The following is a 22,499-nucleotide window of genomic DNA, read 5'->3' as shown; positions in this document are numbered from 1 at the left end:
GTCCGTGAAGTGTTACCTCTTAAGCATTATGTACATAGACGTGTGAAGTGTTACGTCTTTAGTTTGCCCCGATTTTCTCTCCCCCCCCTTTGAAATTAGATTTGGATAATGAGAGCGAGTCTAATCGGGGAGCCGAAATCACTCCGGCGTATGATCAGGATATTTTTTTCTTTTTTTAAAATAAATAAAAATAATAAAAAAATACGTATTCGCTATGCCATTCCATTCCAGCCGATTCTATGATTGCAAACGCGCCAGATTATATTACCGCACCGAAAATGCTTCCTAGATGCCAACGAGGTTCAGTATTGACCGTGAGAGTGTGGATTGAGATTGCAACGTTTTCAAAAGGCGGTTGTGCATGGTGGCTTATTTGTGGGGATAAAATCAGGGGTGAAATCCAGCAGGTTCTGACAGGTTCTGGAGAACCGGTAGCGGAAATTTTGAGTAGTTCGGAGAACCGGCAAATACCACCTCTGGCTGGCCTCAGAGTGGGGTGGGAATGGAGATTTTGTAGTATCCTTCCCCTGCCATGCCCACTACGCCACACCACATCCACCAAGCCACGCCCACAGAACCATAGTAAAAAAAAATTGGATTTCACTACTGGATAAAATGGCTTGTGCTTGGAATACCCTAGGGCCCATCTTTCAAAATAAAGAAAGGATTCCACAATTAGAGGATGTGTACAGTTTTTTTTCACTCTCCCTCTCTTCCGTAATGTTTTTTCCTCCCCATTCCTTTGTTTTATTACTACATATAAATAAAGCAAAAACAGTTTAAAAATTAAAGCGATCTGAGTTTCTTTTCTATTTTCCCCCCCCAGACTTATATGGATGTTTCATAGAAAATTCTCATACAGAAATGCAGCTATCCAGAATTCTTGGAGGTATCGCCCAGGTCTGATGCATGACCACGAAATTCTCTAATGCAGTGTTTCTCAACCATAGCAACTTGAAAATCTGTGGACTTCAACTCCCAGAATTCCACAGCCAGTATGCTCCCAGAATTCCTTTCCCATGCTGGCTTACGAATTCTGGGAGTTGAAGTTCACGCCTCTTCAAGTCGCTGAGGTTGAGCAACTGCTCTAGTGGAAGAACAAAAATAGATTTTCATAACTTTATGTTTCCTCTGGTAACCTTGTAGTTTAACTGATATCACACAGCCTGAGGTACTTTCCACAGTGCTATTCTTTTGTACATGTAGTCCTTGATTTACAACAATTTGTTTAGTGACTGAAGTTACAATGGCACTGAAAGAGAGACTTATTACTGTTTTTCACACAATCGTTGCAGCATCCCCATGGACACTTGGCAACTGGCATATATTTGTGTCCTGGGATCATTTGATCATCTTCCACGACTTTCTGATAAGCAAGGTCATTGGGGAAGTCAGATTCACTTAACAACTGTGTTACTAACTTAGCAACTGGAGTGATTCACTTAACTACCGTGGCAAGGAAGCTTGTAAAATGGGGCAAAACTCATTTAACAACTGTCTTGCTTAGCAATAGAAATTTGGGGCTCAGTTGAGATCGTAAGTCAAGGACTACCTGTATTTCTGCCTCATTTTCCTGCAGATCCCTAACATGCTTCATTAAATGGAGCCGTGGATAGCTCAGGCTGTAAGGAGCCTGTTATTAGAACACAGTAGCCTGCAATTACTGCAGGTTCAAGCCCGGCCCAAGGTTGACTCAGCCTTCCATCCTTTATAAGGTAGGTAAAATGAGGACCCAGATTGTTGGGGGGGCAATAAGTTGACTTTGTAAATATACAAATAGAATGAGACTATTGCCTTATACACTGTAAGCCGCCCTGAGTCTTCGGAAAAGGGCGGGATATAAATGTAAATTTAAAAAAAAAAATGCTGGTTTACAGTTTTCACTGGGTGTTTCTGTTTCTGTAGTCTCCATTACATGAAATAATTAGTTCATCCTTCTACAATAGCTTGATAATGCCGATTAAAGGAAGTCTACCCTAAAGAACATAATAGCCAAAAATGTTGTGTTGTGTTGTGTGGAAGAGCATAATTCAGTTCACATAACAGCTTCCTATAAATTTAAAGGTAATCCCATTTTGCAGCAGAGAAAAAAATCCTTCTCCCGTTAGTTGCTGCTCTCAATCTCAATCTCAATCTCAATCTCTCTCTCACTCTCATCATTTTCCCAACAGAACATCCCAAATTCCTGCAGGGCTATCATTTTGAGGTATGACAATAGGACACACAGTTGGGGCAGTGGTTCTCAAAACAACACATTTTCCATCCTTCCTGGGAACAAGGAGAAAACACATTGAGCTGTGCAGATGAGCAATTTCTGGATTATTAAATAAGCATTTAGGTGTTTGCAGGAATCACTCACTCCCCTACATCTTCATTTCTAAGTTCGTGGAAGTTCACTTTTTATTATAAACTAGAGAGTTGTTATGGTTGCAGCTATATGTTCCTGTCTATTTCTTCCCATTTTTAAAGGCATCTTTAAGAATTGCATCCCAAAATTTCCAAAACTAAATATTTTTTTGAATGTTGTATAATGGCACTCATGACATAACCGTAACAGGTTTTAATAGGAACTTGCAGGTCAAGAACGTTGTTTATTAAAAATCTGATTTTTATGTGACTAGGATTAGGTTGATCTCAAGCGCAATCTTAGATATTCATTACTGCATTTCCTAGCTGCACATTTCTTTTGGGGCTGTTTATAAAAAAATCATCGTTATGTAGACCCACACTTGGTAAGAGTTTTGAAATGTAGCTAGCTGCATGTTAGTTCTCCTACTGCTATTTGTACTGGCTTTTGTGAGTTTTGGTGAAGTAGTTCTCAGCCACTGATCCATTCTCACAAACAAGCTGGCTGTTGGTTTCAGGAGAACGGCCTGAGGCTGCCGTTGGGCATTGGCCTGTGAATGTAGAGAGGCTGCAGTGCAATAGTCCAGGTGCTGGATCTCCACCAGTGATCCCTTTTTACAATGACTGATGAGATTTAGAGGTTTACTTTAATTGTGCGTTTGCAGATACCTATGGTTTTAAACTTGGAGTTTGTTGTCTTCACTTACATTCCTATGTTGTGAAATGTAATTGGGATTGGTACAAATGCAAAACCATGGCAGTCATTTTTATTGAATTGATAGTATATAGCACAATAAAAATGCTCTTTTTTTTACATGTTTTGATATTCCATGTGTACTGTTAACCATAACTGACTAGATACTTGAATTGTATTCCTGTCTTTGAGATTGTAGTATACTTTAGGTTTTAGCAGCATTTTTGAAGAGATCTAGATCCACAGAATTATATACAGGGTTGTTTGAAGTCAGGTAGCATCAAATTGAATAAATAAGCTATGCTTAAGTACCTTTTCTCCACAAAGTATTTTGCAATTGGATAAAACCTCCTCTCCTAAGCATTATTTCTGGTGAAAAGACAATATATTAATTTGATAAAAACATAATTATTTTCATCCAAAAAGCTCTTGACAATAGTACGGTAGTATTAAAATGAATAGTCACATAAAAGTAATAATTTGGCAATATGATAGCAATTTTTTAATCTGTGATCTTATACACCCAAGGCTGTCTCATGTTTTATAATCATTGCTGAGGGAGGTACAGGACCATCCTTTGAAATGAAGACCAAACTTTGGACACTTTTTTGTGTGTGCAGAACTGGTTATGGTAATATTGATTTGTATCTTGAGGTAATTTGTAGAACATATATTATGACATAACATAATGTGCATCGGAAAGAAATATTTACTAATTATTTTGATATTCATCATCCCACTCCATCTTGATAACTTTTATTAATATGGACCTCTCTAATTTTCTTTTTAGGTTGAAACTCGAGAGGATGAAGAACAAAATATCAAGTTAAGTGAAATTTTAGAACTCTTGGTTGCTGCTGGATACTTCAGGGCAAGAATTAAAGGCCTGTCTCCTTTTGATAAGGTAAGACTATATTCATATATCATTACTATAATACTGTGTTCAGGCTGCATGCTTTAATGGCTCTTTCCTCCTTCTTCCTCCTTTTCCTGGATTCTTCCTGGACCGGATGAGACTGTGTTAGAGTGGGTCGTCTGCTGTGATGGTGTGATTGGACATATACTCAGTCATGGAGATCTCCTTTTCCTCCCCTAGTCTCTGGAGTTTGAATGGGGAGAATGGGGAGTTTAGACTCTGGAGCTTGGTCTCCCCCCCCCCCTCGGACTCTCCCCTGGATTCTGGAGCGTGGATGGTGGTTAATGGGGGAGGATGCTTGCATCGGCAATTTTTAACATCTTTAACATCTTTGAATATCTTGTACCATCCTGAAAGGGGACTCCATGTGAGAACATCCATCGTCTTTTACCATCTATGGGACTTTTGTCATCAGTTCCAAATATGACTGCTTTATTATCATCTGCGTTTAGGGATAAACTCTTTTCTACGCCAATTATGCCCGATACGAGACATGATTTATTCTTCGTCAGAACTCTATCGTCTGCGAGGGTCCTCCGCCTCGCAGAAATGGCCTTCTACGTTATCGGGGGCCTATCTCAATGATGGGTTTTGGGACCCTGAGAGATGGCATGCGTCAAGAAAGAAACTTTGGGGTTTTTTAGATAAACAATTTTTAAGGGGAGGGAGAGTAAAGACGGGTATCGGGGGAAACCCGTTGGGGAGGGAGCCAGTCCTTGTGGTTGCTCGCGGCGATATTTCATCAGGTTCAGAGGCGAAGGGGAAGCCTTATTTTCCAATTCCAGAGGGTCGTTCCATCAGCACGGTAAGTGGGAGGGGCAGATATGGCGGAAGTGGGGGGCCGTATCAGGTTCAGGGGGTGCACACGCGCTGTTTGAGAGCGATTGCACGCCCCGGCCCCTCAGACTTCTCCCGTTCCCCGAGTGGCCAGTATCCCCAGGGCTTGGACCTTCGGCTGATGTTATGCAATGCTAGGTCCGTAGTGAATAAAGCCCCCCTGATTTATGATCTTATACAGGGGGGGGGCTGCGGACCTTATGGGCATTTCGGAGACTTGGTTGGGCACAGAAGGGGGGGTTTCCCCTGGTGGAGATGTGCCCACCGGGTTTCCGGGCATTTCATCAGCCGAGGGCCCAAGGTAGGGGTGGAGGGGTAGCGGTCGTTATTAGAGAGAGTCTGGAGCCGATGGAGATCACTGTTTCTCAGATAGCCGGTTGTGAATCCCTTTACGTGAAGTGGGGGCGTAGGATGCAGGTGGGCTTGTTGATCACATACCTGGCTCCTTGCTGCGTGGCAACAGCCCTGCCCGAGTTGCTGGAGTTGATAGCCGGGATGGCAGTTGATACCCCTAGGCTTATGGTCATGGGGGATTTCAACTTGCCATCAGCCGGTGTGTCGTCGACAGCGGCTCGGGAGTTCATGGCCTCCATGACGGCCATGGACCTGACCCAATTAATTGACGGCCCCACCCACGTGGGGGGAAGCACACTGGATCTGATTTTTGTCTCTGGACAGTGGTTGAGTGATCTGCAAGTACGAGAATTAGTCATTGAACCTTTGTCATGGTCAGACCACTCTCTCCTTCGTCTGGACTTTCGGACCGCTGCTCAACACCGCAGGGAGACGGGACCAATACGTTGGTTCCGTCCCAGGCGACTGATGGACCCGGAGAGGTTCCTGATGGAGCTTGGGCCATTCCCTGGCGACCTGGCCCACGACTTGGCCAAGGAGCTTGTTGCAGCCTGGGAACAGGCCGTGGTGGGCGCTTTGGATCAAGTCGTGCCTTTGCGGCTTCTGACCCGGTGTAGGTCTCAACCAGCTCCTTGGTTTTCCGAGGAGCTGAGAGAGATGAAGCGCCGGAGAAGACGCCTTGAGAGCGCGTGGAGGTCCAGCCGTTCCGAGGCTGACCGAACACTAGTTAGGTCTTTTACTCAGACCTATCTGGTGGCATTGAGGGAGGCCAAGCGGGCCTATGTCTCTACCCTCATTGCATCAGCAGAGAACCGCCCAGCCTCCCTGTTTAGGGTGACTCGCTCCCTCCTTCATCAGGAGGGTGGCGATGATCCCTTACAGGGTTGTGCTGAGGATTTCAGCAGGTATCTGTTTGACAAAATCGCTCAGCTTCGGGACGGTTTGGACCAAAATTGGGTAGTTCCGGGCGAGGAGACGGAGGCTAGTCTTGTTGAGACCATCTGGGAGGAGTTTGATCCTGTGGCTCCCGAGGACATGGACAGGTTGCTGGGGTGGCTGAATGCCACCACATGTTTATTGGACCCGTGTCCCTCCTGGCTGGTGCTGGCCACCCGGGAGGTTACACGAGGCTGGCTCCAAGGGATTGTCAACGCTTCTTTGAGGGAGGGTGTTGTTCCCACCGCCTTGAAAGAGGCGGTGGTGAGGCCTCTCCTCAAGAAGCCCTCCCTGGATCCAGCTGTTTTGGGCAACTACCGTCCAGTCTCCAACCTTCGCTTTGTGGCGAAGGTTGTTGAGAGTGTGGTGGCACATCAGTTACCCCAGTACCTGGATGAATCTGTCTATCTAGACCCGTTCCAGTCCGGCTTTTGACCCGGGTACAGCACGGAGACAGCTTTGGTCACGTTGGTGGATGACCTCTGGAGGGCCCGGGACAGGGGTTATTCCTCTGCCCTGGTTCTCCTAGATCTCTCGGCGGCTTTTGATACCATCGACCATGGTATCCTGCTGCGACGGTTGGAGGGACTGGGAGTGGGAGGCACCGTGTTTCGGTGGTTCTCCTATCTCTCCGACCGATCGCAGACGGTGTTGGCAGGGGGGCAGAGATCAACCTCGAGGCGCCTCCTTTGTGGGGTGCCACAGGGGTCGGTTCTCTCGCCTCTCCTGTTCAACATCTACATGAAGCCGCTGGGTGAGGTCATCAGTGGTTTTGGGGTGAGTTACCAACTGTACGCGGATGACACCCATGGACCTGACCCACCACTGACGGCCCCACCCACGTGGGGGGAAGCACACTGGATCTGATTTTTGTCTCTGGACAGTGGTTGAGTGATCTGCAAGTACGAGAATTAGTCATTGAACCTTTGTCATGGTCAGACCACTCTCTCCTTCGTCTGGACTTTCGGACCGCTGCTCAACACCGCAGGGAGACGGGACCAATACGTTGGTTCCGTCCCAGGTGACTGATGGACCCGGAGAGGTTCCTGATGGAGCTTGGGCCATTCCCTGGCGACCTGGCCCACGACTTGGCCAAGGAGCTTGTTGCAGCCTGGGAACAGGCTGTGGTGGGCGCTTTGGATCAAGTCGTGCCTTTGCGGCTTCTGACCCGGTGTAGGTCTCAACCAGCTCCTTGGTTTTCTGAGGAGCTGAGAGAGATGAAGCGCCGGAGAAGACGCCTTGAGAGCGCGTGGAGGTCCAGCCGTTCCGAGGCTGACCGAACACTAGTTAGGTCTTTTACTCAGACCTATCTGGTGGCATTGAGGGAGGCCAAGCGGGCCTATGTCTCTACCCTCATTGCATCAGCAGAGAACCGCCCAGCCTCCCTGTTTAGGGTGACTCGCTCCCTCCTTCATCAGGAGGGTGGCGATGATCCCTTACAGGGTTGTGCTGAGGATTTCAGCAGGTATCTGTTTGACAAAATCGCTCAGCTTGGGACGGTTTGGACCAAAATTGGGTAGTTCGGGCGAGGAGACGGAGGCTAGTCTTGTTGAGACCATCTGGGAGGAGTTTGATCCTGTGGCTCCCGAGGACATGGACAGGTTGCTGGGGTGGCTGAATGCCACCACATGTTTATTGGACCCGTGTCCCTCCTGGCTGGTGCTGGCCACCCGGGAGGTTACACGAGGCTGGCTCCAGGGGATTGTCAACGCTTCTTTGAGGGAGGGTGTTGTTCCCACCGCCTTGAAAGAGGCGGTGGTGAGGCCTCTCCTCAAGAAGCCCTCCCTGGATCCAGCTGTTTTGGGCAACTACCGTCCAGTCTCCAACCTTCGCTTTGTGGCGAAGGTTGTTGAGAGTGTGGTGGCACATCAGTTACCCCAGTACCTGGATGAATCTGTCTATCTAGACCCGTTCCAGTCCGGCTTTTGACCCGGGTACAGCACGGAGACAGCTTTGGTCACGTTGGTGGATGACCTCTGGAGGGCCCGGGACAGGGGTTATTCCTCTGCCCTGGTTCTCCTAGATCTCTCGGCGGCTTTTGATACCATCGACCATGGTATCCTGCTGCGACGGTTGGAGGGACTGGGAGTGGGAGGCACCGTGTTTCGGTGGTTCTCCTATCTCTCCGACCGATCGCAGACGGTGTTGGCAGGGGGGCAGAGATCAACCTCGAGGCGCCTCCTTTGTGGGGTGCCACAGGGGTCGGTTCTCTCGCCTCTCCTGTTCAACATCTACATGAAGCCGCTGGGTGAGGTCATCAGTGGTTTTGGGGTGAGTTACCAACTGTACGCGGATGACACCCAGCTGTACATTTCCACCCCTGACCACCCCAATGAAGCTGTCGAAGTGCTGTCTCGGTGTTTGGAGGCCGTACGGGTCTGGATGGGGAGAAACAGGCTCAAGCTCAACCCCTCCAAGACTGAGTGGCTGTGGATGCCGGCATCCCGGTACAGTCAGCTGCAACCGCGGCTGACTGTTGGGGGCGAGTCATTGGCCCCGATGGAGAGGGTGCGCAATCTGGGTGTTCTCCTGGATGGACGGTTGTCTTTTGAAGAACACTTGGCGACCGTCTCCAGGAGAGCTTTTTACCAGGTTCGCCTGGTCCGCCAGTTGCGCCCCTTTCTAGACCGGGATGCCTTATGCACGGTCACTCACGCCCTCGTCACTTCTCGCCTGGACTACTGCAATGCTCTCTACTTGGGGTTCCCCTTGAGGTGCACCCGGAGACTACAGTTGGTTCAGAATGCGGCCGCGCGGGTGATAGAGGGAGCCACTCGTGGCTCCCATATAACACCGATCCTGCGCAGGCTGCATTGGCTACCTGTGGTTTTCCGAGTGCACTTCAAGGTGTTGGTTACCACCTTTAAAGCGCTCCATGGCATAGGACCGGGATATCTTCGGGACCGCCTTCTGTTACCACATGCCTCCCACTGGCCGGTACGCTCCCATAGAGAGGGTCTTCTCAGGGTGCCGTCAGCCAAACAGTGTAGGCTGGCGACCCCCAGGGGGAGAGCCTTCTCTGGGCGCACCTACCCTCTGGAACGAGCTTCCCCCAGGACTTCGACAACTTCCTGACCTCCGGACCTTTCGCCGTGAGCTGAAGACATATCTATTCTTTCGAGCAGGACTGGCTTAAATAGGATTTTTAAATATGGATTTTATTGGGGTTTATTTTTTTATATTTTGTATGGTATTTTAAATTTAGGCTATTTTGAATAAGTTTTTTAAAATGTGTTTTATTGTAATATATTGTATTATTTTATTTGCCTGTTCACCGCCCTGAGTCCTTCGGGAGAAGGGCGGTATAAAAATTAAAAGTATTATTATTATTATTATTATTATTATTATTATTATTATTATTATTATTATTATTATTATTATTATTAAACAGATTTAATAGTTTTTCATCATTTTGTTGATTTTAACCAATCACTACCCATTTTAAACGATGTATAGATTATACAAACAACTGTTTTGTTTTCTTAATTCTCTTACATTTCTTAGTAAAAAGAAATAAATATGGCTATTCTAGTATAAGTTGAAAAGAAACATCTTGCATTCAACAATAAATTCTGGGACTGCTTCTAAGTTAAAAAATTACATTAAATAAGTTAAAGTGAATTACATTTTGTATGTGATAATATGGCATTAATTGGATTTTCCACTTCAGACAATTTAACGAATATGTTTATCCTGCTTTTAGGTGGTTGGTGGCATGACTTGGTGTATCACAACATGCAACTTTGACATTGATGTTGACTTGTTATTTCAAGAAAACTCAACAATTGGTCAAAAAATGTAAGTTGGTAGGGAAACTCTTGGAAACTTTTCTTGGCATGCATGATGCTTTCAGCACAATTTCAGCACAATAGGAAAGTTGTGCAAGATTTTCCAATTATCTTAAATTGTTTCATAGTAGCTCTGAAAGTAAGATAGACACTTTGTTCTATGCATTATTCTCAAATCAGTTTTTAGGTAATGCCAAAATAATCACATACTGCTTTCATTGATGTAAGCAAGTGGGAATGGGGTACTATTACTGCAATAGCAAAAGCACTTATATTTATACGCCACTTCACAGTGCTTTACAGCCCTCTCTAAGCAGTTTACATAGTCAACATATTGTCCCCTACAATCTGGGTCCTCATTTTACCGATTTCAGAATGATGGAAGGCTGAGTCAATCTTGAGCTGGTAATACTCCAACTGCCAAATTGCTGGCAATCAGCAGTCAGTAGAATTAGACTGCAATACCACATTCTAACCACTGTACCTCCATGGCTCTTATACTCTGTTATGAGGATCACTTTATGAAAAAACAAAAAAAAATCTATTTACTGTATCTATCTGTATGTTTTCTTAGCAGGAGGCAACTTAAAGGTGACATATTATAATAGTTTTAAACATTTAAAAGTTTGTCTCAAAGTTTTTTCTTGCAAAAGATAAGAGGCAATGAGTCAAATGATTTGTCATAGAAATTGGCAGACCTGTCTTAATATTGTTGCGTTCTTGTGTGAAATGTTTTTTATCACTCCAGCTGTTTAGATTGCAATCCTATACTGCTTACATGAAAATTAAGGCGCTTACTTACCTACTTACTTAATTAATTAAAAAATTTATTAATTTAATTAATTACAAAGTAATTAAACATTAATTAATTAAAAAATTAAAGGAGATTTCTAAACAAATTAATGGGATGTGTTGTTTATCAGCAGTTCAGTTGTATCCACATTGGGGATGTTGTGTATATATATTTGCATATTTCTAAATTGTCTCCTATTTGCTTTTTTCCAGTGCCTTAACAGAGAAGATTGTGTCAGTTTTACCAAGAATGAAATGCCCTCACCGCTTGGAGCCACATCAAATACAGGGATTGGATTTCATTCACATCTTTCCTGTTGTACAGGTACATGCCTATTGATATATAAAGATGGCGGTGTTGGAAAAATAGCTCTGCTGATTAAAAGAAGAAGTTCATTTTCTCAATTATCTTTTTGATAGATGTAACATATCCAGATCTTATTTTTTTTCCTCCCCTCCCCTTTTTCTCTGTTGCTCTTAGTGGCTTGTAAAACGTGCAATAGAAACCCGGGAAGAAATGGGAGATTACATCCGGTCATATTCCATATCTCAGTTTCAAAAGATACACAGTTTACCAGAGGTAAACATTTGATTGCTATCTTCTGTGATTTGAGAACTGGCATCAAGAGTGATTCTCTTCAGCATCTTTAAATTGTACAGGATTGAAGCAAAGCTTGCACAGCTGTTTCAGCTCATAGAGTTTAAGGACAGAAACTGATGTATCAAATGTCAGGAGCTGATACTGGAGAAAAACAAATGTCAGTACTCCTTCTTTAATGTTAAATATCCACTTGTATTGCTAGCCATTTGGGAGTATTTCTAAAATCATCTGGAAAATTGTTATCAATAGCATTTTAAAGCAATGTGCTTGTCCAGCACTGATAGATATATAACTATTTTTTATTACAAGTTTTATTTCTGTAGTGACATTGGGATTTGATGTTTAATGTTCCATTAAACATACTACTATGACATACTGCTGTATTGTTCTATATGTTAGGTTTATCTGTTCTTAAGAACATCATGTTTAGTTTTTCTTTAGTAGAAAATCCAGAATATGTTCAAGTTATTTGTCTCCAATTCATTTCTGGAAGGAAAATATAATAGTAAGCTTTTTATGATTAAAAAATAGGCGTGTGCAAAATATTTTGAATTTGAATTGTTTTGTATTTGAAACATCCAGCTTTTGATTTGAAACAATTGTGTAAAAGATTTTGAAACCTTTGTTTTCTATTCAAAGCATACCATCTTAATAATTTTGGAAGTATTTATCGCAAAATACTGTTTCATAGCTCAAACACTTTTTTTTAAAGATAATCAAAGCAGACAATTTTAATTCTGTAACGGCTAAATCAAAAACAATAACTTTTTAAAACCTGAAATGAGACATATTCAGAACAGTTTGAATTCAAAAGTTCTTGCACGTTGTCATTAATAACAGATTCATTTTCAATATTCACATTGTATTTTCTGCTAGAACAAGGTGCTTTAGATTTAAAAGCTTTGTTTTTAAGAACTAGCATTAAGAGATTGAGATATTGTTAAAACATTCAATACCAGAACAAGTATGTCTTCCTGTGTTAACTGGCTCTATTATTTATCAGCTGGTAAGCATCTTTTTTTGGCTCCTATGTGATAACTAATGTCAAAGCCTTTGCTTTTGATTAGACAAATATATTTTCTAAAACTATAGTACAGTATATTACAGTATTAGGATGTTATATCTGTGGTTATTTAGAAGTAAGTCCTGATGAGTTTAATGACCCAGATAAGTACTTGTGCAATTGTATTCTCAGTATGAAGGTGTCAGAATGACATAGCTTCCATTTTTGTATATTTGAGCATCACAATTATTTATACAATAAGGTTTGCTATCTTTGCTATCCTCGTAGAAACCAAAAGTTTGTTGCTATTGTTTAAACTTATCTCACTTACCTTGCAGGATGATGAATTCATACAACGAAAAGAAAAAGCTATAAAAACTGTTAATGAGATCAGCGTAAGTGTAAAAGGCAATCCACTTTAATTCAAAGTTTTTTCAAAATGAACGTTTGATTTAAATGTGCCATATTTTTTATTTTATTTTACCTTATTTTCTTCAAATAGACCCCATATGTAAAATATTTGCTTTTTTAAAGTTAGGAAACATTTTCAGATGAATTATAACTACAATAATAATATCCATTGTATTTCTTATTAATTTTATGTTCTGCTACGAATTGATTCATCTGCCTTGCAAAGAATATTATGATAAAAAGTTTCCATGTCATTAGCCTGAACTTGCCTGGATTTGTGTATTGTGAATCATATCACGGTTCATTGTGGTTTAGCATGACACAGGATGGGATGCAAGATTCCTAGAGAAAATTGGCCAACTTCGCTGCCAGTGTATTTTACAGCATATAGCTGTTAAATTTATATTGCAAATTTATTCCTCCTCTTTATAGTGAGAGTTCTTGGAGACAGTAAAAATAAAAGAGAGTTCTCTTTTATTTTTCAAATAGTAATACTAGGTTAATGCTGGATTTATTTTGTGTGGCACATAGAATCGTGGTATATTGAAATCCCAGTGTATGTTTTGAATATTAGCAATACATTTGGGTTTTTCTTTTGTCCTTGTAGGAAATGATGTGTCAGTTTCAAATATCACATAAAAAGAAATTTAAAGATACATAATTTGCATGGCTTACATCTGATGTACTGTGGTTTAAAACAGATTTACCCACTTGTGTATCTGCCAACATTGATCAAAACATCAGAGAGAGAAAGAGAGAATAAAAAACTCTTAACATGACTTTCTCTGGCAGAGTTAATGAAGGAGAGAAGCCAAGTTATAGAAACAATGATCATATTTGTCACTGTAGCTAAGAGAAAATAAACTGCCTTTGTCAGGGTATAATATAAATAAAGGGTATAATATCATCAAATAGAACTCAGACATTACAAATCTAAAGTAGTTTTCCTCAGAAAGGTACTTCTTTTGTTTTCTTCATTTGTAAGAAATGTAGCACTAAACAAGAATGGGATGCAATGAGGGACATGTTTTGAGAATCCACTTTAATTTGCTTATTAACCTTTTTTGCATGTTTCTATTCCTTCCTTCTTGCCTCATTCCCTGTGTTTCTTATAATTGCCAATTATATAGATCAATTATTTCAAGCTAATGATGATCTCTAATCACATTTTTATGGCAGACTTTTATCCAGTGAAATAAATGATAGCTAAAAGATACTGGAATCCTGAATACATGTTTAATAAAAATGGTCTATATGGCCCAACCACCAGGCTTTAGTCAGACTTTATGTAGAAATATGAAATATAATTAATGTAGTTAAAATGCTTCCCTTCTTAAAATGATTTGAAGAATCAAATCAATGCACAAAAAAAATACAGTATGTTTGCCAAGAAAATAACGTAACATCCATTTAGTCTCTAGAAATTTACCTCAATTCAAGGAAGACTTTAATTAATTTTCTTGACACTTTTACTTGATTTAGCAAGGCTGCATTGATAGAGGAGGTAAAGTGAAATTTGCTTATTTGTGTATAAAAATGTCATATATAAAACCTGTTCTATATATTATTGTCAAAAAATAATAATCAGAAGTACTTTGTCTATTTCCTAGGAACAGAAATAAATTAGTTAATATGGTCACTGCTATCTGAATCTAAGTGGATTGTACATAGGGTCATACATTAGTCATTTTTTGTTCAATTCACTTGTTTTATCTACCTTGTTTTGTAATAATAATAATAATAATATATTTCTAATAATAATAATAATATTTTAATTTTTATACCACCCTTCTCTTGAAGGACTCAGGGCGGTGAACAGCCAAATAAAACAATACAATATATTACAATAAAAACTATTTAAAAAAACTTATTTCATATGGCCTATTCTTCCGAGCAGGACTGGCTTAATAGGGGTTTTTAATTCGTTTTTAAATGGGGTTTATTTTTATATTATGTAATATAAAAATAAACCCCATTTAAAAACGAATTAAAAACCCCTATTAAGCCAGTCCTGCTCGGAAGAATAGGTACATCTTCAGCTCGTGGCGAAAAGTCCAGAGGTCAGGAAGTTGTCGAAGTCCTGGGGGAAGCTTGTTCCAGAGGGTAGGTGCCCCCACCGAGAAGGCTCTCCCCTGGGGGTCGCCAGCCGACATTGTTTGGCTGACGGCACCCTGAGGAGACCCTCTCTATGGGAGCGTACCAGTCGGTGGGAGGCATGTGGTAGCAGAAGGCGGTCCCGAAGATATCCCGGTCCTATGCCATGGAGCGCTTTAAAGGTGATAACCAACAGCTTTTAATAGCTTATTATAGATGAAATGCATGTTTTTCATTTTTCCCATCTTAATTATACTAAAATGATCCTTATATAGCAAGCTGAAGCAGCTATAATTAAGTCTCTGATAATTAAGCATACAATAATTATTTAAGACTAGAGGTAGAATTAATGATCAATTATCTTCAGTGATTCAAAATTAAATCCTATTTAATTATACAAGGTAATCCTTTTTTAAAGGACCGGCATTTCTTTTATTGTTTTCAAGGATATTACAGATTTTAAAGTTTGCGCCTATGTGTGTCTTTATTGTTTTTTAAGTTTGCAACTGTCTGTGTCATTATTGTTGTTGTTTTTTTTAAACTGGACAGTCTGTTCAAAAGATGGCATAACCAAACAAATTTGAATGATCAGAAATTCACTGAGGCTAGACAATTGTATAATACTGAAAAAATATTCGAAACAATTTTAAAACCTGTTTCTATGTATATAATGATTAAGGAATCTCATCGAAGTCTGTTCATTAATTTTGGGAATTAGCTATAATGGACCATAAAAAAGAAACAGTGTTTTCAGTGATGAAGAGTTGTTTCATGGAGCTAAGTTTTTCCCCTCCAGCCCAGGCTGACATTTCCAGGCTGAGGAAGGATTTCCTTTCTCATCTGTCTGCTTGAGAAGAAATGCTTCATTGGGCTGGAGAAACAGAGTTAAGCTCTTCAGGATCATAGCTCTATTTTTGCCACATAGTGAAATATTTTCTTTCTCCTCCATCCACTGAAGTAGGAGAGGGATCCAGCAAAGAATTTCCTCATGGAAAGCATACCACGAGGGGAGGGGAAATCCATCACTGGGCTGGAGGAACGGAGTTAAAAACTTTAGGATTTTAACTCTGTTCCAGCAACCCAAGGAAGGATTTTCTCTCAGTGGATCTTGAAGACACCAGCTCTGTTCCTGCAGTCCAATAAAGGATTCCCCTCCCCCTCCCCGGCTGTCCTAGTCGCTCCACATACACATACACATGTGAAAACAAGGATGCTTATGAAAGAAGACTAGTATGGAGAAGTACAGCAAATGATATTAGTGTTGTAAATTATTTAAATTTAGTTATATTTACTTTTCTTATTTCATGCCTTAATTTCTTTGTTAAGGGAGATTGTGAGTCATCCAGGTCATGGTTTGTCCCAAAGGTGCTTTTCTTTTCCAAGAAGCAACTGGACTTCCTGGTTTTTCTTTGAAGATGTTTCACTTCTCATCCAAGTACAGTTGCCTCTTGGGGAAAAAAAGCCATCCTTGAGACTTAATTTCTTTGGCTTGCTATGTCTTATTCCATTTCAGTACTTTGCATAATTCTGAATAGTGTGATGGACATTTACTGCATTCCAGGAGGTTTACAAGCCACGGAGGAAATATCAAAGACGAGTGGGAGCAGAGAAATTACTAGATGAGGATTCAAAAGTTCATGCTACCCTTCTGGAATATGGCAGGTAAGTTAAGAGTGAGGTCTCTTAAGCTACTTTCCAGAAAAAATGATGACTCCATGGAAACTTACTAAGGATTTCTTTATGACAAAATCATTAAGATAGCTTGCTATACAATACTAATATCTTCACAGTGGTTGGATGTTTTGAGGATTAGTTTACATGAGAGGATAGTGAGCCTACAATGCTTAGCTTGTACTTTGCATGAAATGTGTCCTCTAGAATAGATCCTGAGATTTTATAAGCTGTTAGAACTGTTGCAGTGCAGTGACAACTGTATTGAATTAGATTTCTGTGAAATTCAGGTAATCCTCAGCTTATGACCATTCTGTTATAAGACAATATTAACAGCCCAATTCCCAACAACACTATTAGCGCAAGCCACTAATAAATAAAATGAGGGAACAACACCCCCATTTTCTATTAGCACAGATGATATCTACTTTGGTAATTAAACCAAACTAGATAATATCTAGTAGTATACAACTACTATGAAATATAAAGAAAGTTAAGGGGATGTGGTGGCTCAGTGGCTAAGATGCTGAGCTTGTCTATCAAAAGATCAGCAGTTCAGTGGTTCGAATCCCTAGTGCCGCGTAACAGGGTGAGCTCCCGTTACTTGTCCCAGCTTCTGCCAACCTAGCAGTTCGAAAGCACATAAAAATGCAAGTAGAAAAATAGGGACCACCTTTGGTGGGAAGGTAGCAGTGTTCCGTGTGCCTTTGCCGTTGAGTCATTCTGGCCACATGACCACGGAGATGTCTTTGGACAGTGCTGGCTCTTTGGCTTTGAAACGGAGATGAGCACCGCCCCCTAGAGTTGGGAACAACTAGCACATATGTGCGAAGGGAACCTTTACCTTTATATAAAAGTTTAAAAATTTAGAAAGTGGCAAGAATGTTAAAACATAATTAAAAATTAGTTAAAATGCAAAGAAGATTCTCGGGGCACTAGTCATCCCCATGGTCGCACACTTCTCTGTGCTCCCCGTGTAGGCTATGGAACTATGGTTTAACTCCTTTTCAGAAGCCCAGGAGAATGGGGGCCTGTCTCACCTCCAGAAGGGGGAGAATATTCCACAGTGCAGGGGCTAATTTTAGTGTCGGATTTAGGGTGTTTTTTACACTCATTGATAAACATTTGCTAATTTTATCAAATACTGCAGTCTTTGCTGTATTTTCAAATCTCCATCTCTTTGTTATCCCTCCTCTTAGTTTCACTGAGTATTTCTTGTGAGTATTTTCCTTTGTGTGTTTTGTTCTAATTAAGTTTGCATTGTTCTCATTAATATGGCTGCACTTCTATTATTCAATAGTGGTATTTGATGAACATTCTTATTTAAATGTTCAGGGTAAAACATTTTTCCTTTTTTGGAGGGTGGGGTACATGAAAATTAATTTTTCCTTAACTCCTGCTATATCTCATATTAAATGGTGCGTTATCACAAAGCAAAAGTAATCTGATGTCATTATTTAGCTGTCACAGTAATTTATGATTTCACTCTCATTATTTCCTCCATGCCAAAATATATATTCCAAACAAATCAGAATATACAGATATTCACCTGTGTTCCAGATCCACATTTGGTGTGACAGGCTTGTGTTTTACCCAACATTAATCATTAATAAAATATGACAGATTGGATTGCTAAACCAAAATACCAAATACTAGCCCAGCCCCCCCCCCATAGTCACATGATTACACTCTGGAGACTCAGCCATATTTATGGCCATTTGCAGCTTCCCAAGCTTTTCAGCGGTTTTGCTGAACTTGCGATTTTTAGCAAAACTGCACCCATAGCAAACAATAGGTTCTGACTTACAACCACTGCATTCACTTAACAATCATCACAAAATAACTCCTAGAATCAGATCGACCACATGACCAACCTGTTTTATGACCATTATGACTAACGACCATAATAGGCAGACTCCATTATGGTCGTCACTCAAGGATTGTAATCTTACAACAATGGCTTGTTGCTGCATTGTTACAGAATTCTTCAGTGTTGGTGAAAGTTCAATTATTATATAAGATGCTTGTTCACCTCTTTATTGTGAACTCACAACTAACCGCCAGTTCTGATTTTTGTGTGGAGAGTGCCTTATGCATGGGCAAAGTGACATCTTTTATTAAGCTTAAAGGAAGCTGCAAAATCTTTTGGTTTTCTCTGTTTATGTATTACAGGAGATACGGGTTCAGCAAGCAAGGAAAAATTGAAAAGGTAAGATTGTTTCTTTCTCGATAAACACACCGTACACAGCCCTCAACTAGACTTTTGGAATATGTCCTATCTGGGATTATCCACAAAGAGCATTTAAAAGTGGCAGCCTGACTTCACTATTTGCTCATGTAGCACCACTACAAGGGCAGCACTAATTGTTAGTTAACCTCCGGTTGCAACTTAGGTGGTATTTGTCATCATTGAAGTCTTGCATGACTCAGTATCTGGATATCAGCAGGACTGCATGTCCCAAAAGTTATCTCTTAATAAGATCTAAGAAGGTGCAGTAGCTTTCATTCCAAATCTATCCAGAAATCCCCAAAGATTAGGGTATATTGAAGAGGAGAGGAAATTAGTGTGCTTGCAAGTCTGCCATCAGTATTCCATCTTCCTCAGATTGGCAGAGGAATTCCAATTATATCTCTTTTACAGGTGAGCAGAAGCCTCTGCACCCATGGAAATCCTGCTTGTTCTGAATTTCTGTAAAAGCAGATGTCAAATGATTGGAAGCAGAACCTGTTGCACATTTTTCCGTTTAGTTCAGGAATGGAAGGGGGTTTGGGGAAGGCAGAGGCGTAGCTCTATTTTCTTAATTATTCTAGACTACATTTTAGGAATAACACGTAACAGAAGAAATAATTGGCTGGTTTAAACATCCTACAAAGCCAAATACTGCGTGCTGGGTTTTTTTTCTTGGTGTGCTTACCATGTGAAGTACATATTGTATTATTATGGTTTGCTAATGATGAATGTGTAGTTGAAGAGCAGGAAGAGGTGGGGGTGGAGTTAATTGTGTTATCAGTTTAAGAGTCATTACCTTTACACAAGAAATTCAACCCCTCCTGAATTATGTTGACCCTTATCTAGCACCAGTTTATTGTTGAACTTTAGTTCACTAGATTCTTGTATATAGGTTTGAATAAATCTTCTTTGCTGCAGTCAAGTGGATGGCTGTGATTCTTTGTGCCTGACAGAATTATGTCTTTGAGTGTTCACACCCATCCAGCTGTGTTTGACTCAGTGAACTGTGAATTTAGCATCATGTGTGAACCAAATTGTGCTTGCTTGGATTCAGCATTATTGCTTTAATAAATTTAGGCTGTATGTTGATGGTTTCTTTTGTCTTGTGATTCCATCCATTTTTAATTTTAATCATACAAACATCCTTTCCTTTGTAATAGCCTGAAGACAAAAAAGTTGTACTGCCAGCTGGACTTGCCTCGTCAGGAAAAGATGATACTTATACTGAGGATGACCTTCAAGCTGCTGAAGAGGTACCCATAATTGATATTTCTTGACTAAAAACCTTGAGGTCTTGTTCAGAAATTAACTTTCTGATGTTGCCACCTCTTCTTTTTTTCCAAATCAGCTTCGTATCAAAACTTTGATGACTGAGATGGCTGCAATGGGAACAGAAGAGGTAAAATAGTTCGATATTTAGTGTCTAAGAAAGAAGTTCATTGTTTGCTTTTAATGCTTGTTATTTAATTGCATAGCAGTTTAAGAGGGTGACACAAGTGAAAATATTTCTGAAAATGGATGTTTTACCAAATATCTTATTTAAATGTTCTAACTCCATGAGTTGAAAATAAGCAAAGAACAGTAACTTTTTAGAAAAAGACAGTATGCATGTACCATTTTTTCAGTTGCATTTTGCATCTAATAAGCCAGTTCAATAGTATTAGTTCATAAACAGCATACTTGGAATACTGTGGCTTTCCACTACAATTTGATTGGAAAAGTATTGCAACCTTTCAAGTAGAGTTAACTGTGTAGGACAAGCTGAGTCATTAAACTACAGTATAAATTGAAACAAGGTAAAAAAGTATCAGGCACAAGGAAAAATATTCCCTATTAGAGGTTTTTTTCTTTGTCAACTGTTTGTGCAGCTTGTAAAGACATGGCGGTGTTCATTTTAAAGGAATAGAAATGAAGATAGTATCTGTACCCAGAAATCCTCTCAGTCATTGAAGGGTTTCATATTATTGCTATTTTTTATTTGCTCTCTTGCCAAAAAGGCCATTTATTTAAAACATTTATATAGCTATCCATCTTTCAATCAATTCTGGGCAGCTCCCAATCAAAAAGTAAAAGACATACAGTATAAAATCATATTTAAAATGATAAAACTGAACCAATTAAAACATTAGAAACAACAAAAACCAAATCTGTTGTAATGTGCTTCTAGCATTTGAGGGAAAAGCCGGATCTTCGAAGCCTTATGGAAGGCTTAAAAGGGTGGATACCTGCCACTCTTAAGAAAGCTTGTCCTTAAGTAAATACCAAATACAGGTAGACTTCGACTTACCATACAACAGTTCACTTAATGACTGTTCGAAGTTTCAACAGCACTGAAAAAGGTGACATGACTATTTTTTCATATTTATAACTGTTGCAGCATCTCCATGGTCATGGAATCAAAATTTGGACACTTAGCAAATGATTCATATTTATGACAGTTGCAGTGTCCCAAGGTCATGTGATCACCTTTTGCAAGCTGGCAAGCAAAGTCAATGGGGAAACCAGATTCACTTAACAACCGTATTAAGTGTTAAGTGAATCTAATTTAACAACTGCAGTGATTCCCTTAATAAATGTGGCCAAAAAAAGTTACAAAATGGGGCAAAATTCGTTTAATAAATTTCTTGCTTAGCAATATGCCTTTTGGGCTAAGTTGTGGTTGTAAGTTGAGGACTAAATTCACAGTTATGAATTTGGAGAGAGAGTCCCTGCCCATGTGATAAGCTTGCAACCAAACAGACATGATTCAGAAAGGAAAAAGGGGGATGGGAAAGGAAAAGGAAAAAAACACAAAGAAACTGGAGCATCTGTGGAAGCAATTAAATTCTTGAAACAATTTTCATTGTATCCCTGATCTTCATGGACGTATGCATTTGTATGCCTTAAACCAACTTGAGCTATGCTTTCAGGGCAGATTGACCGCAAGCACCGTAGGCCAAATAGTTGGACTTCAGTCTGATGAAATCAAGCAGATTGTATCAGAATATGCTGAAAAGGTAGGATATTCTCATTTTTAAACAAACTTTGTTCTAAGGCTGTTTTGTTTTCAGTTTCCTATATATCAACTTTTTAAAAACAAACTTCTGCCCATTAGAATAATAATGACGGGGTGAGCCAATGCTAATTTTGAATTTTGTTTGCAGAAAATTACACCACCAACACAAAGGGAAAGTCTCAAAATTAATTATATAATTTCTTGCCAACATTTAATTGGGTTGGAAATAATACAGAATGAAACAATAATACCAAAAATAATGTATTAAAATTTCTAAAGAAATTGGACCACGTGCCTTGGTCCCAATTCCTATCTATGCTCATTTTCTTGTTTTGTATAGGAATTAAGCCCTAAGGAAGAGCGCATATGATCATAGTTTAGTCTTTCTGTAGATATCCTGAGAAAGTAGACTTGGTCAACATAAGGATTGTAGTTACTATTATTAATTTGATTAGGAAGGTGACTGTGTCAATAGCAATAAGCATTAACACTTAGACTTATATACCGCTTTACAGTGCTTTACAGACACCTCTAAGCAGTTTACAGAGTCAGCATATTGCCCTCAACAATTTGGGCCCTCATTTTATCCACCTTGGAAGGATGGAGGGCTGAGTCAACCTTGAGCCTGGTCGGATTTGAACAGCCAAATTGCAGGCAGCCGGCAGTCAGCAGAAGTAGCCTGCAGTACTGCACTCTAACCACTGTGCCACCGAGGCTCTTGCTATCTCTCTGAGGTATCAAAGTATGCATCTGCCATTTTGTGGAGACCCATGTGTAAACAGCAGCCAAAAAAACTGTACTTGAGAAGCTAGCAAAACCTCAATTAACAAC

At 40.3% G+C, this 22,499-nt stretch overlaps 2 protein-coding genes across 5 annotated transcripts in view; both read left to right on the top strand.

Moving 5' to 3' along the window:
• Positions 1-22,499, top strand: part of CCDC93 (coiled-coil domain containing 93) — a 52,515-nt gene that overhangs the window by 409 nt on the left and 29,607 nt on the right. For 3 of the 4 annotated variants that reach the window (XM_058194451.1, XM_058194443.1, XM_058194470.1), the window contains exons 2-12: positions 3,831-3,944; positions 9,787-9,881; positions 10,877-10,988; positions 11,145-11,243; positions 12,606-12,662; positions 16,334-16,434; positions 17,643-17,660; positions 18,616-18,652; positions 19,834-19,926; positions 20,022-20,072; positions 21,583-21,669. In XM_058194451.1, the coding sequence (XP_058050434.1) occupies positions 3,831-3,944; positions 9,787-9,881; positions 10,877-10,988; positions 11,145-11,243; positions 12,606-12,662; positions 16,334-16,434; positions 17,643-17,660; positions 18,616-18,652; positions 19,834-19,926; positions 20,022-20,072; positions 21,583-21,669 (864 nt within the window). The remainder of the gene's footprint in view (positions 1-3,830; positions 3,945-9,786; positions 9,882-10,876; positions 10,989-11,144; positions 11,244-12,605; positions 12,663-16,333; positions 16,435-17,642; positions 17,661-18,615; positions 18,653-19,833; positions 19,927-20,021; positions 20,073-21,582; positions 21,670-22,499) is intronic. The other variant, XM_058194460.1, reaches the window with a different exon arrangement.
• Positions 7,771-9,194, top strand: LOC131203825 (uncharacterized). The gene has a single exon (XM_058194484.1). The coding sequence runs from the start codon at positions 8,319-8,321 to the stop codon at positions 9,156-9,158; it is 840 nt and encodes a 279-aa protein (XP_058050467.1). The 5' UTR covers positions 7,771-8,318; the 3' UTR covers positions 9,159-9,194.

This window comes from Ahaetulla prasina, chromosome 1 (genome assembly GCF_028640845.1).
Source record: "Ahaetulla prasina isolate Xishuangbanna chromosome 1, ASM2864084v1, whole genome shotgun sequence".
Classification (NCBI taxonomy): domain Eukaryota; kingdom Metazoa; phylum Chordata; class Lepidosauria; order Squamata; family Colubridae; genus Ahaetulla; species Ahaetulla prasina.
Note: the sequence above shows the minus strand (reverse complement) of the source record. Positions and strands in the feature narration are given on the sequence as shown.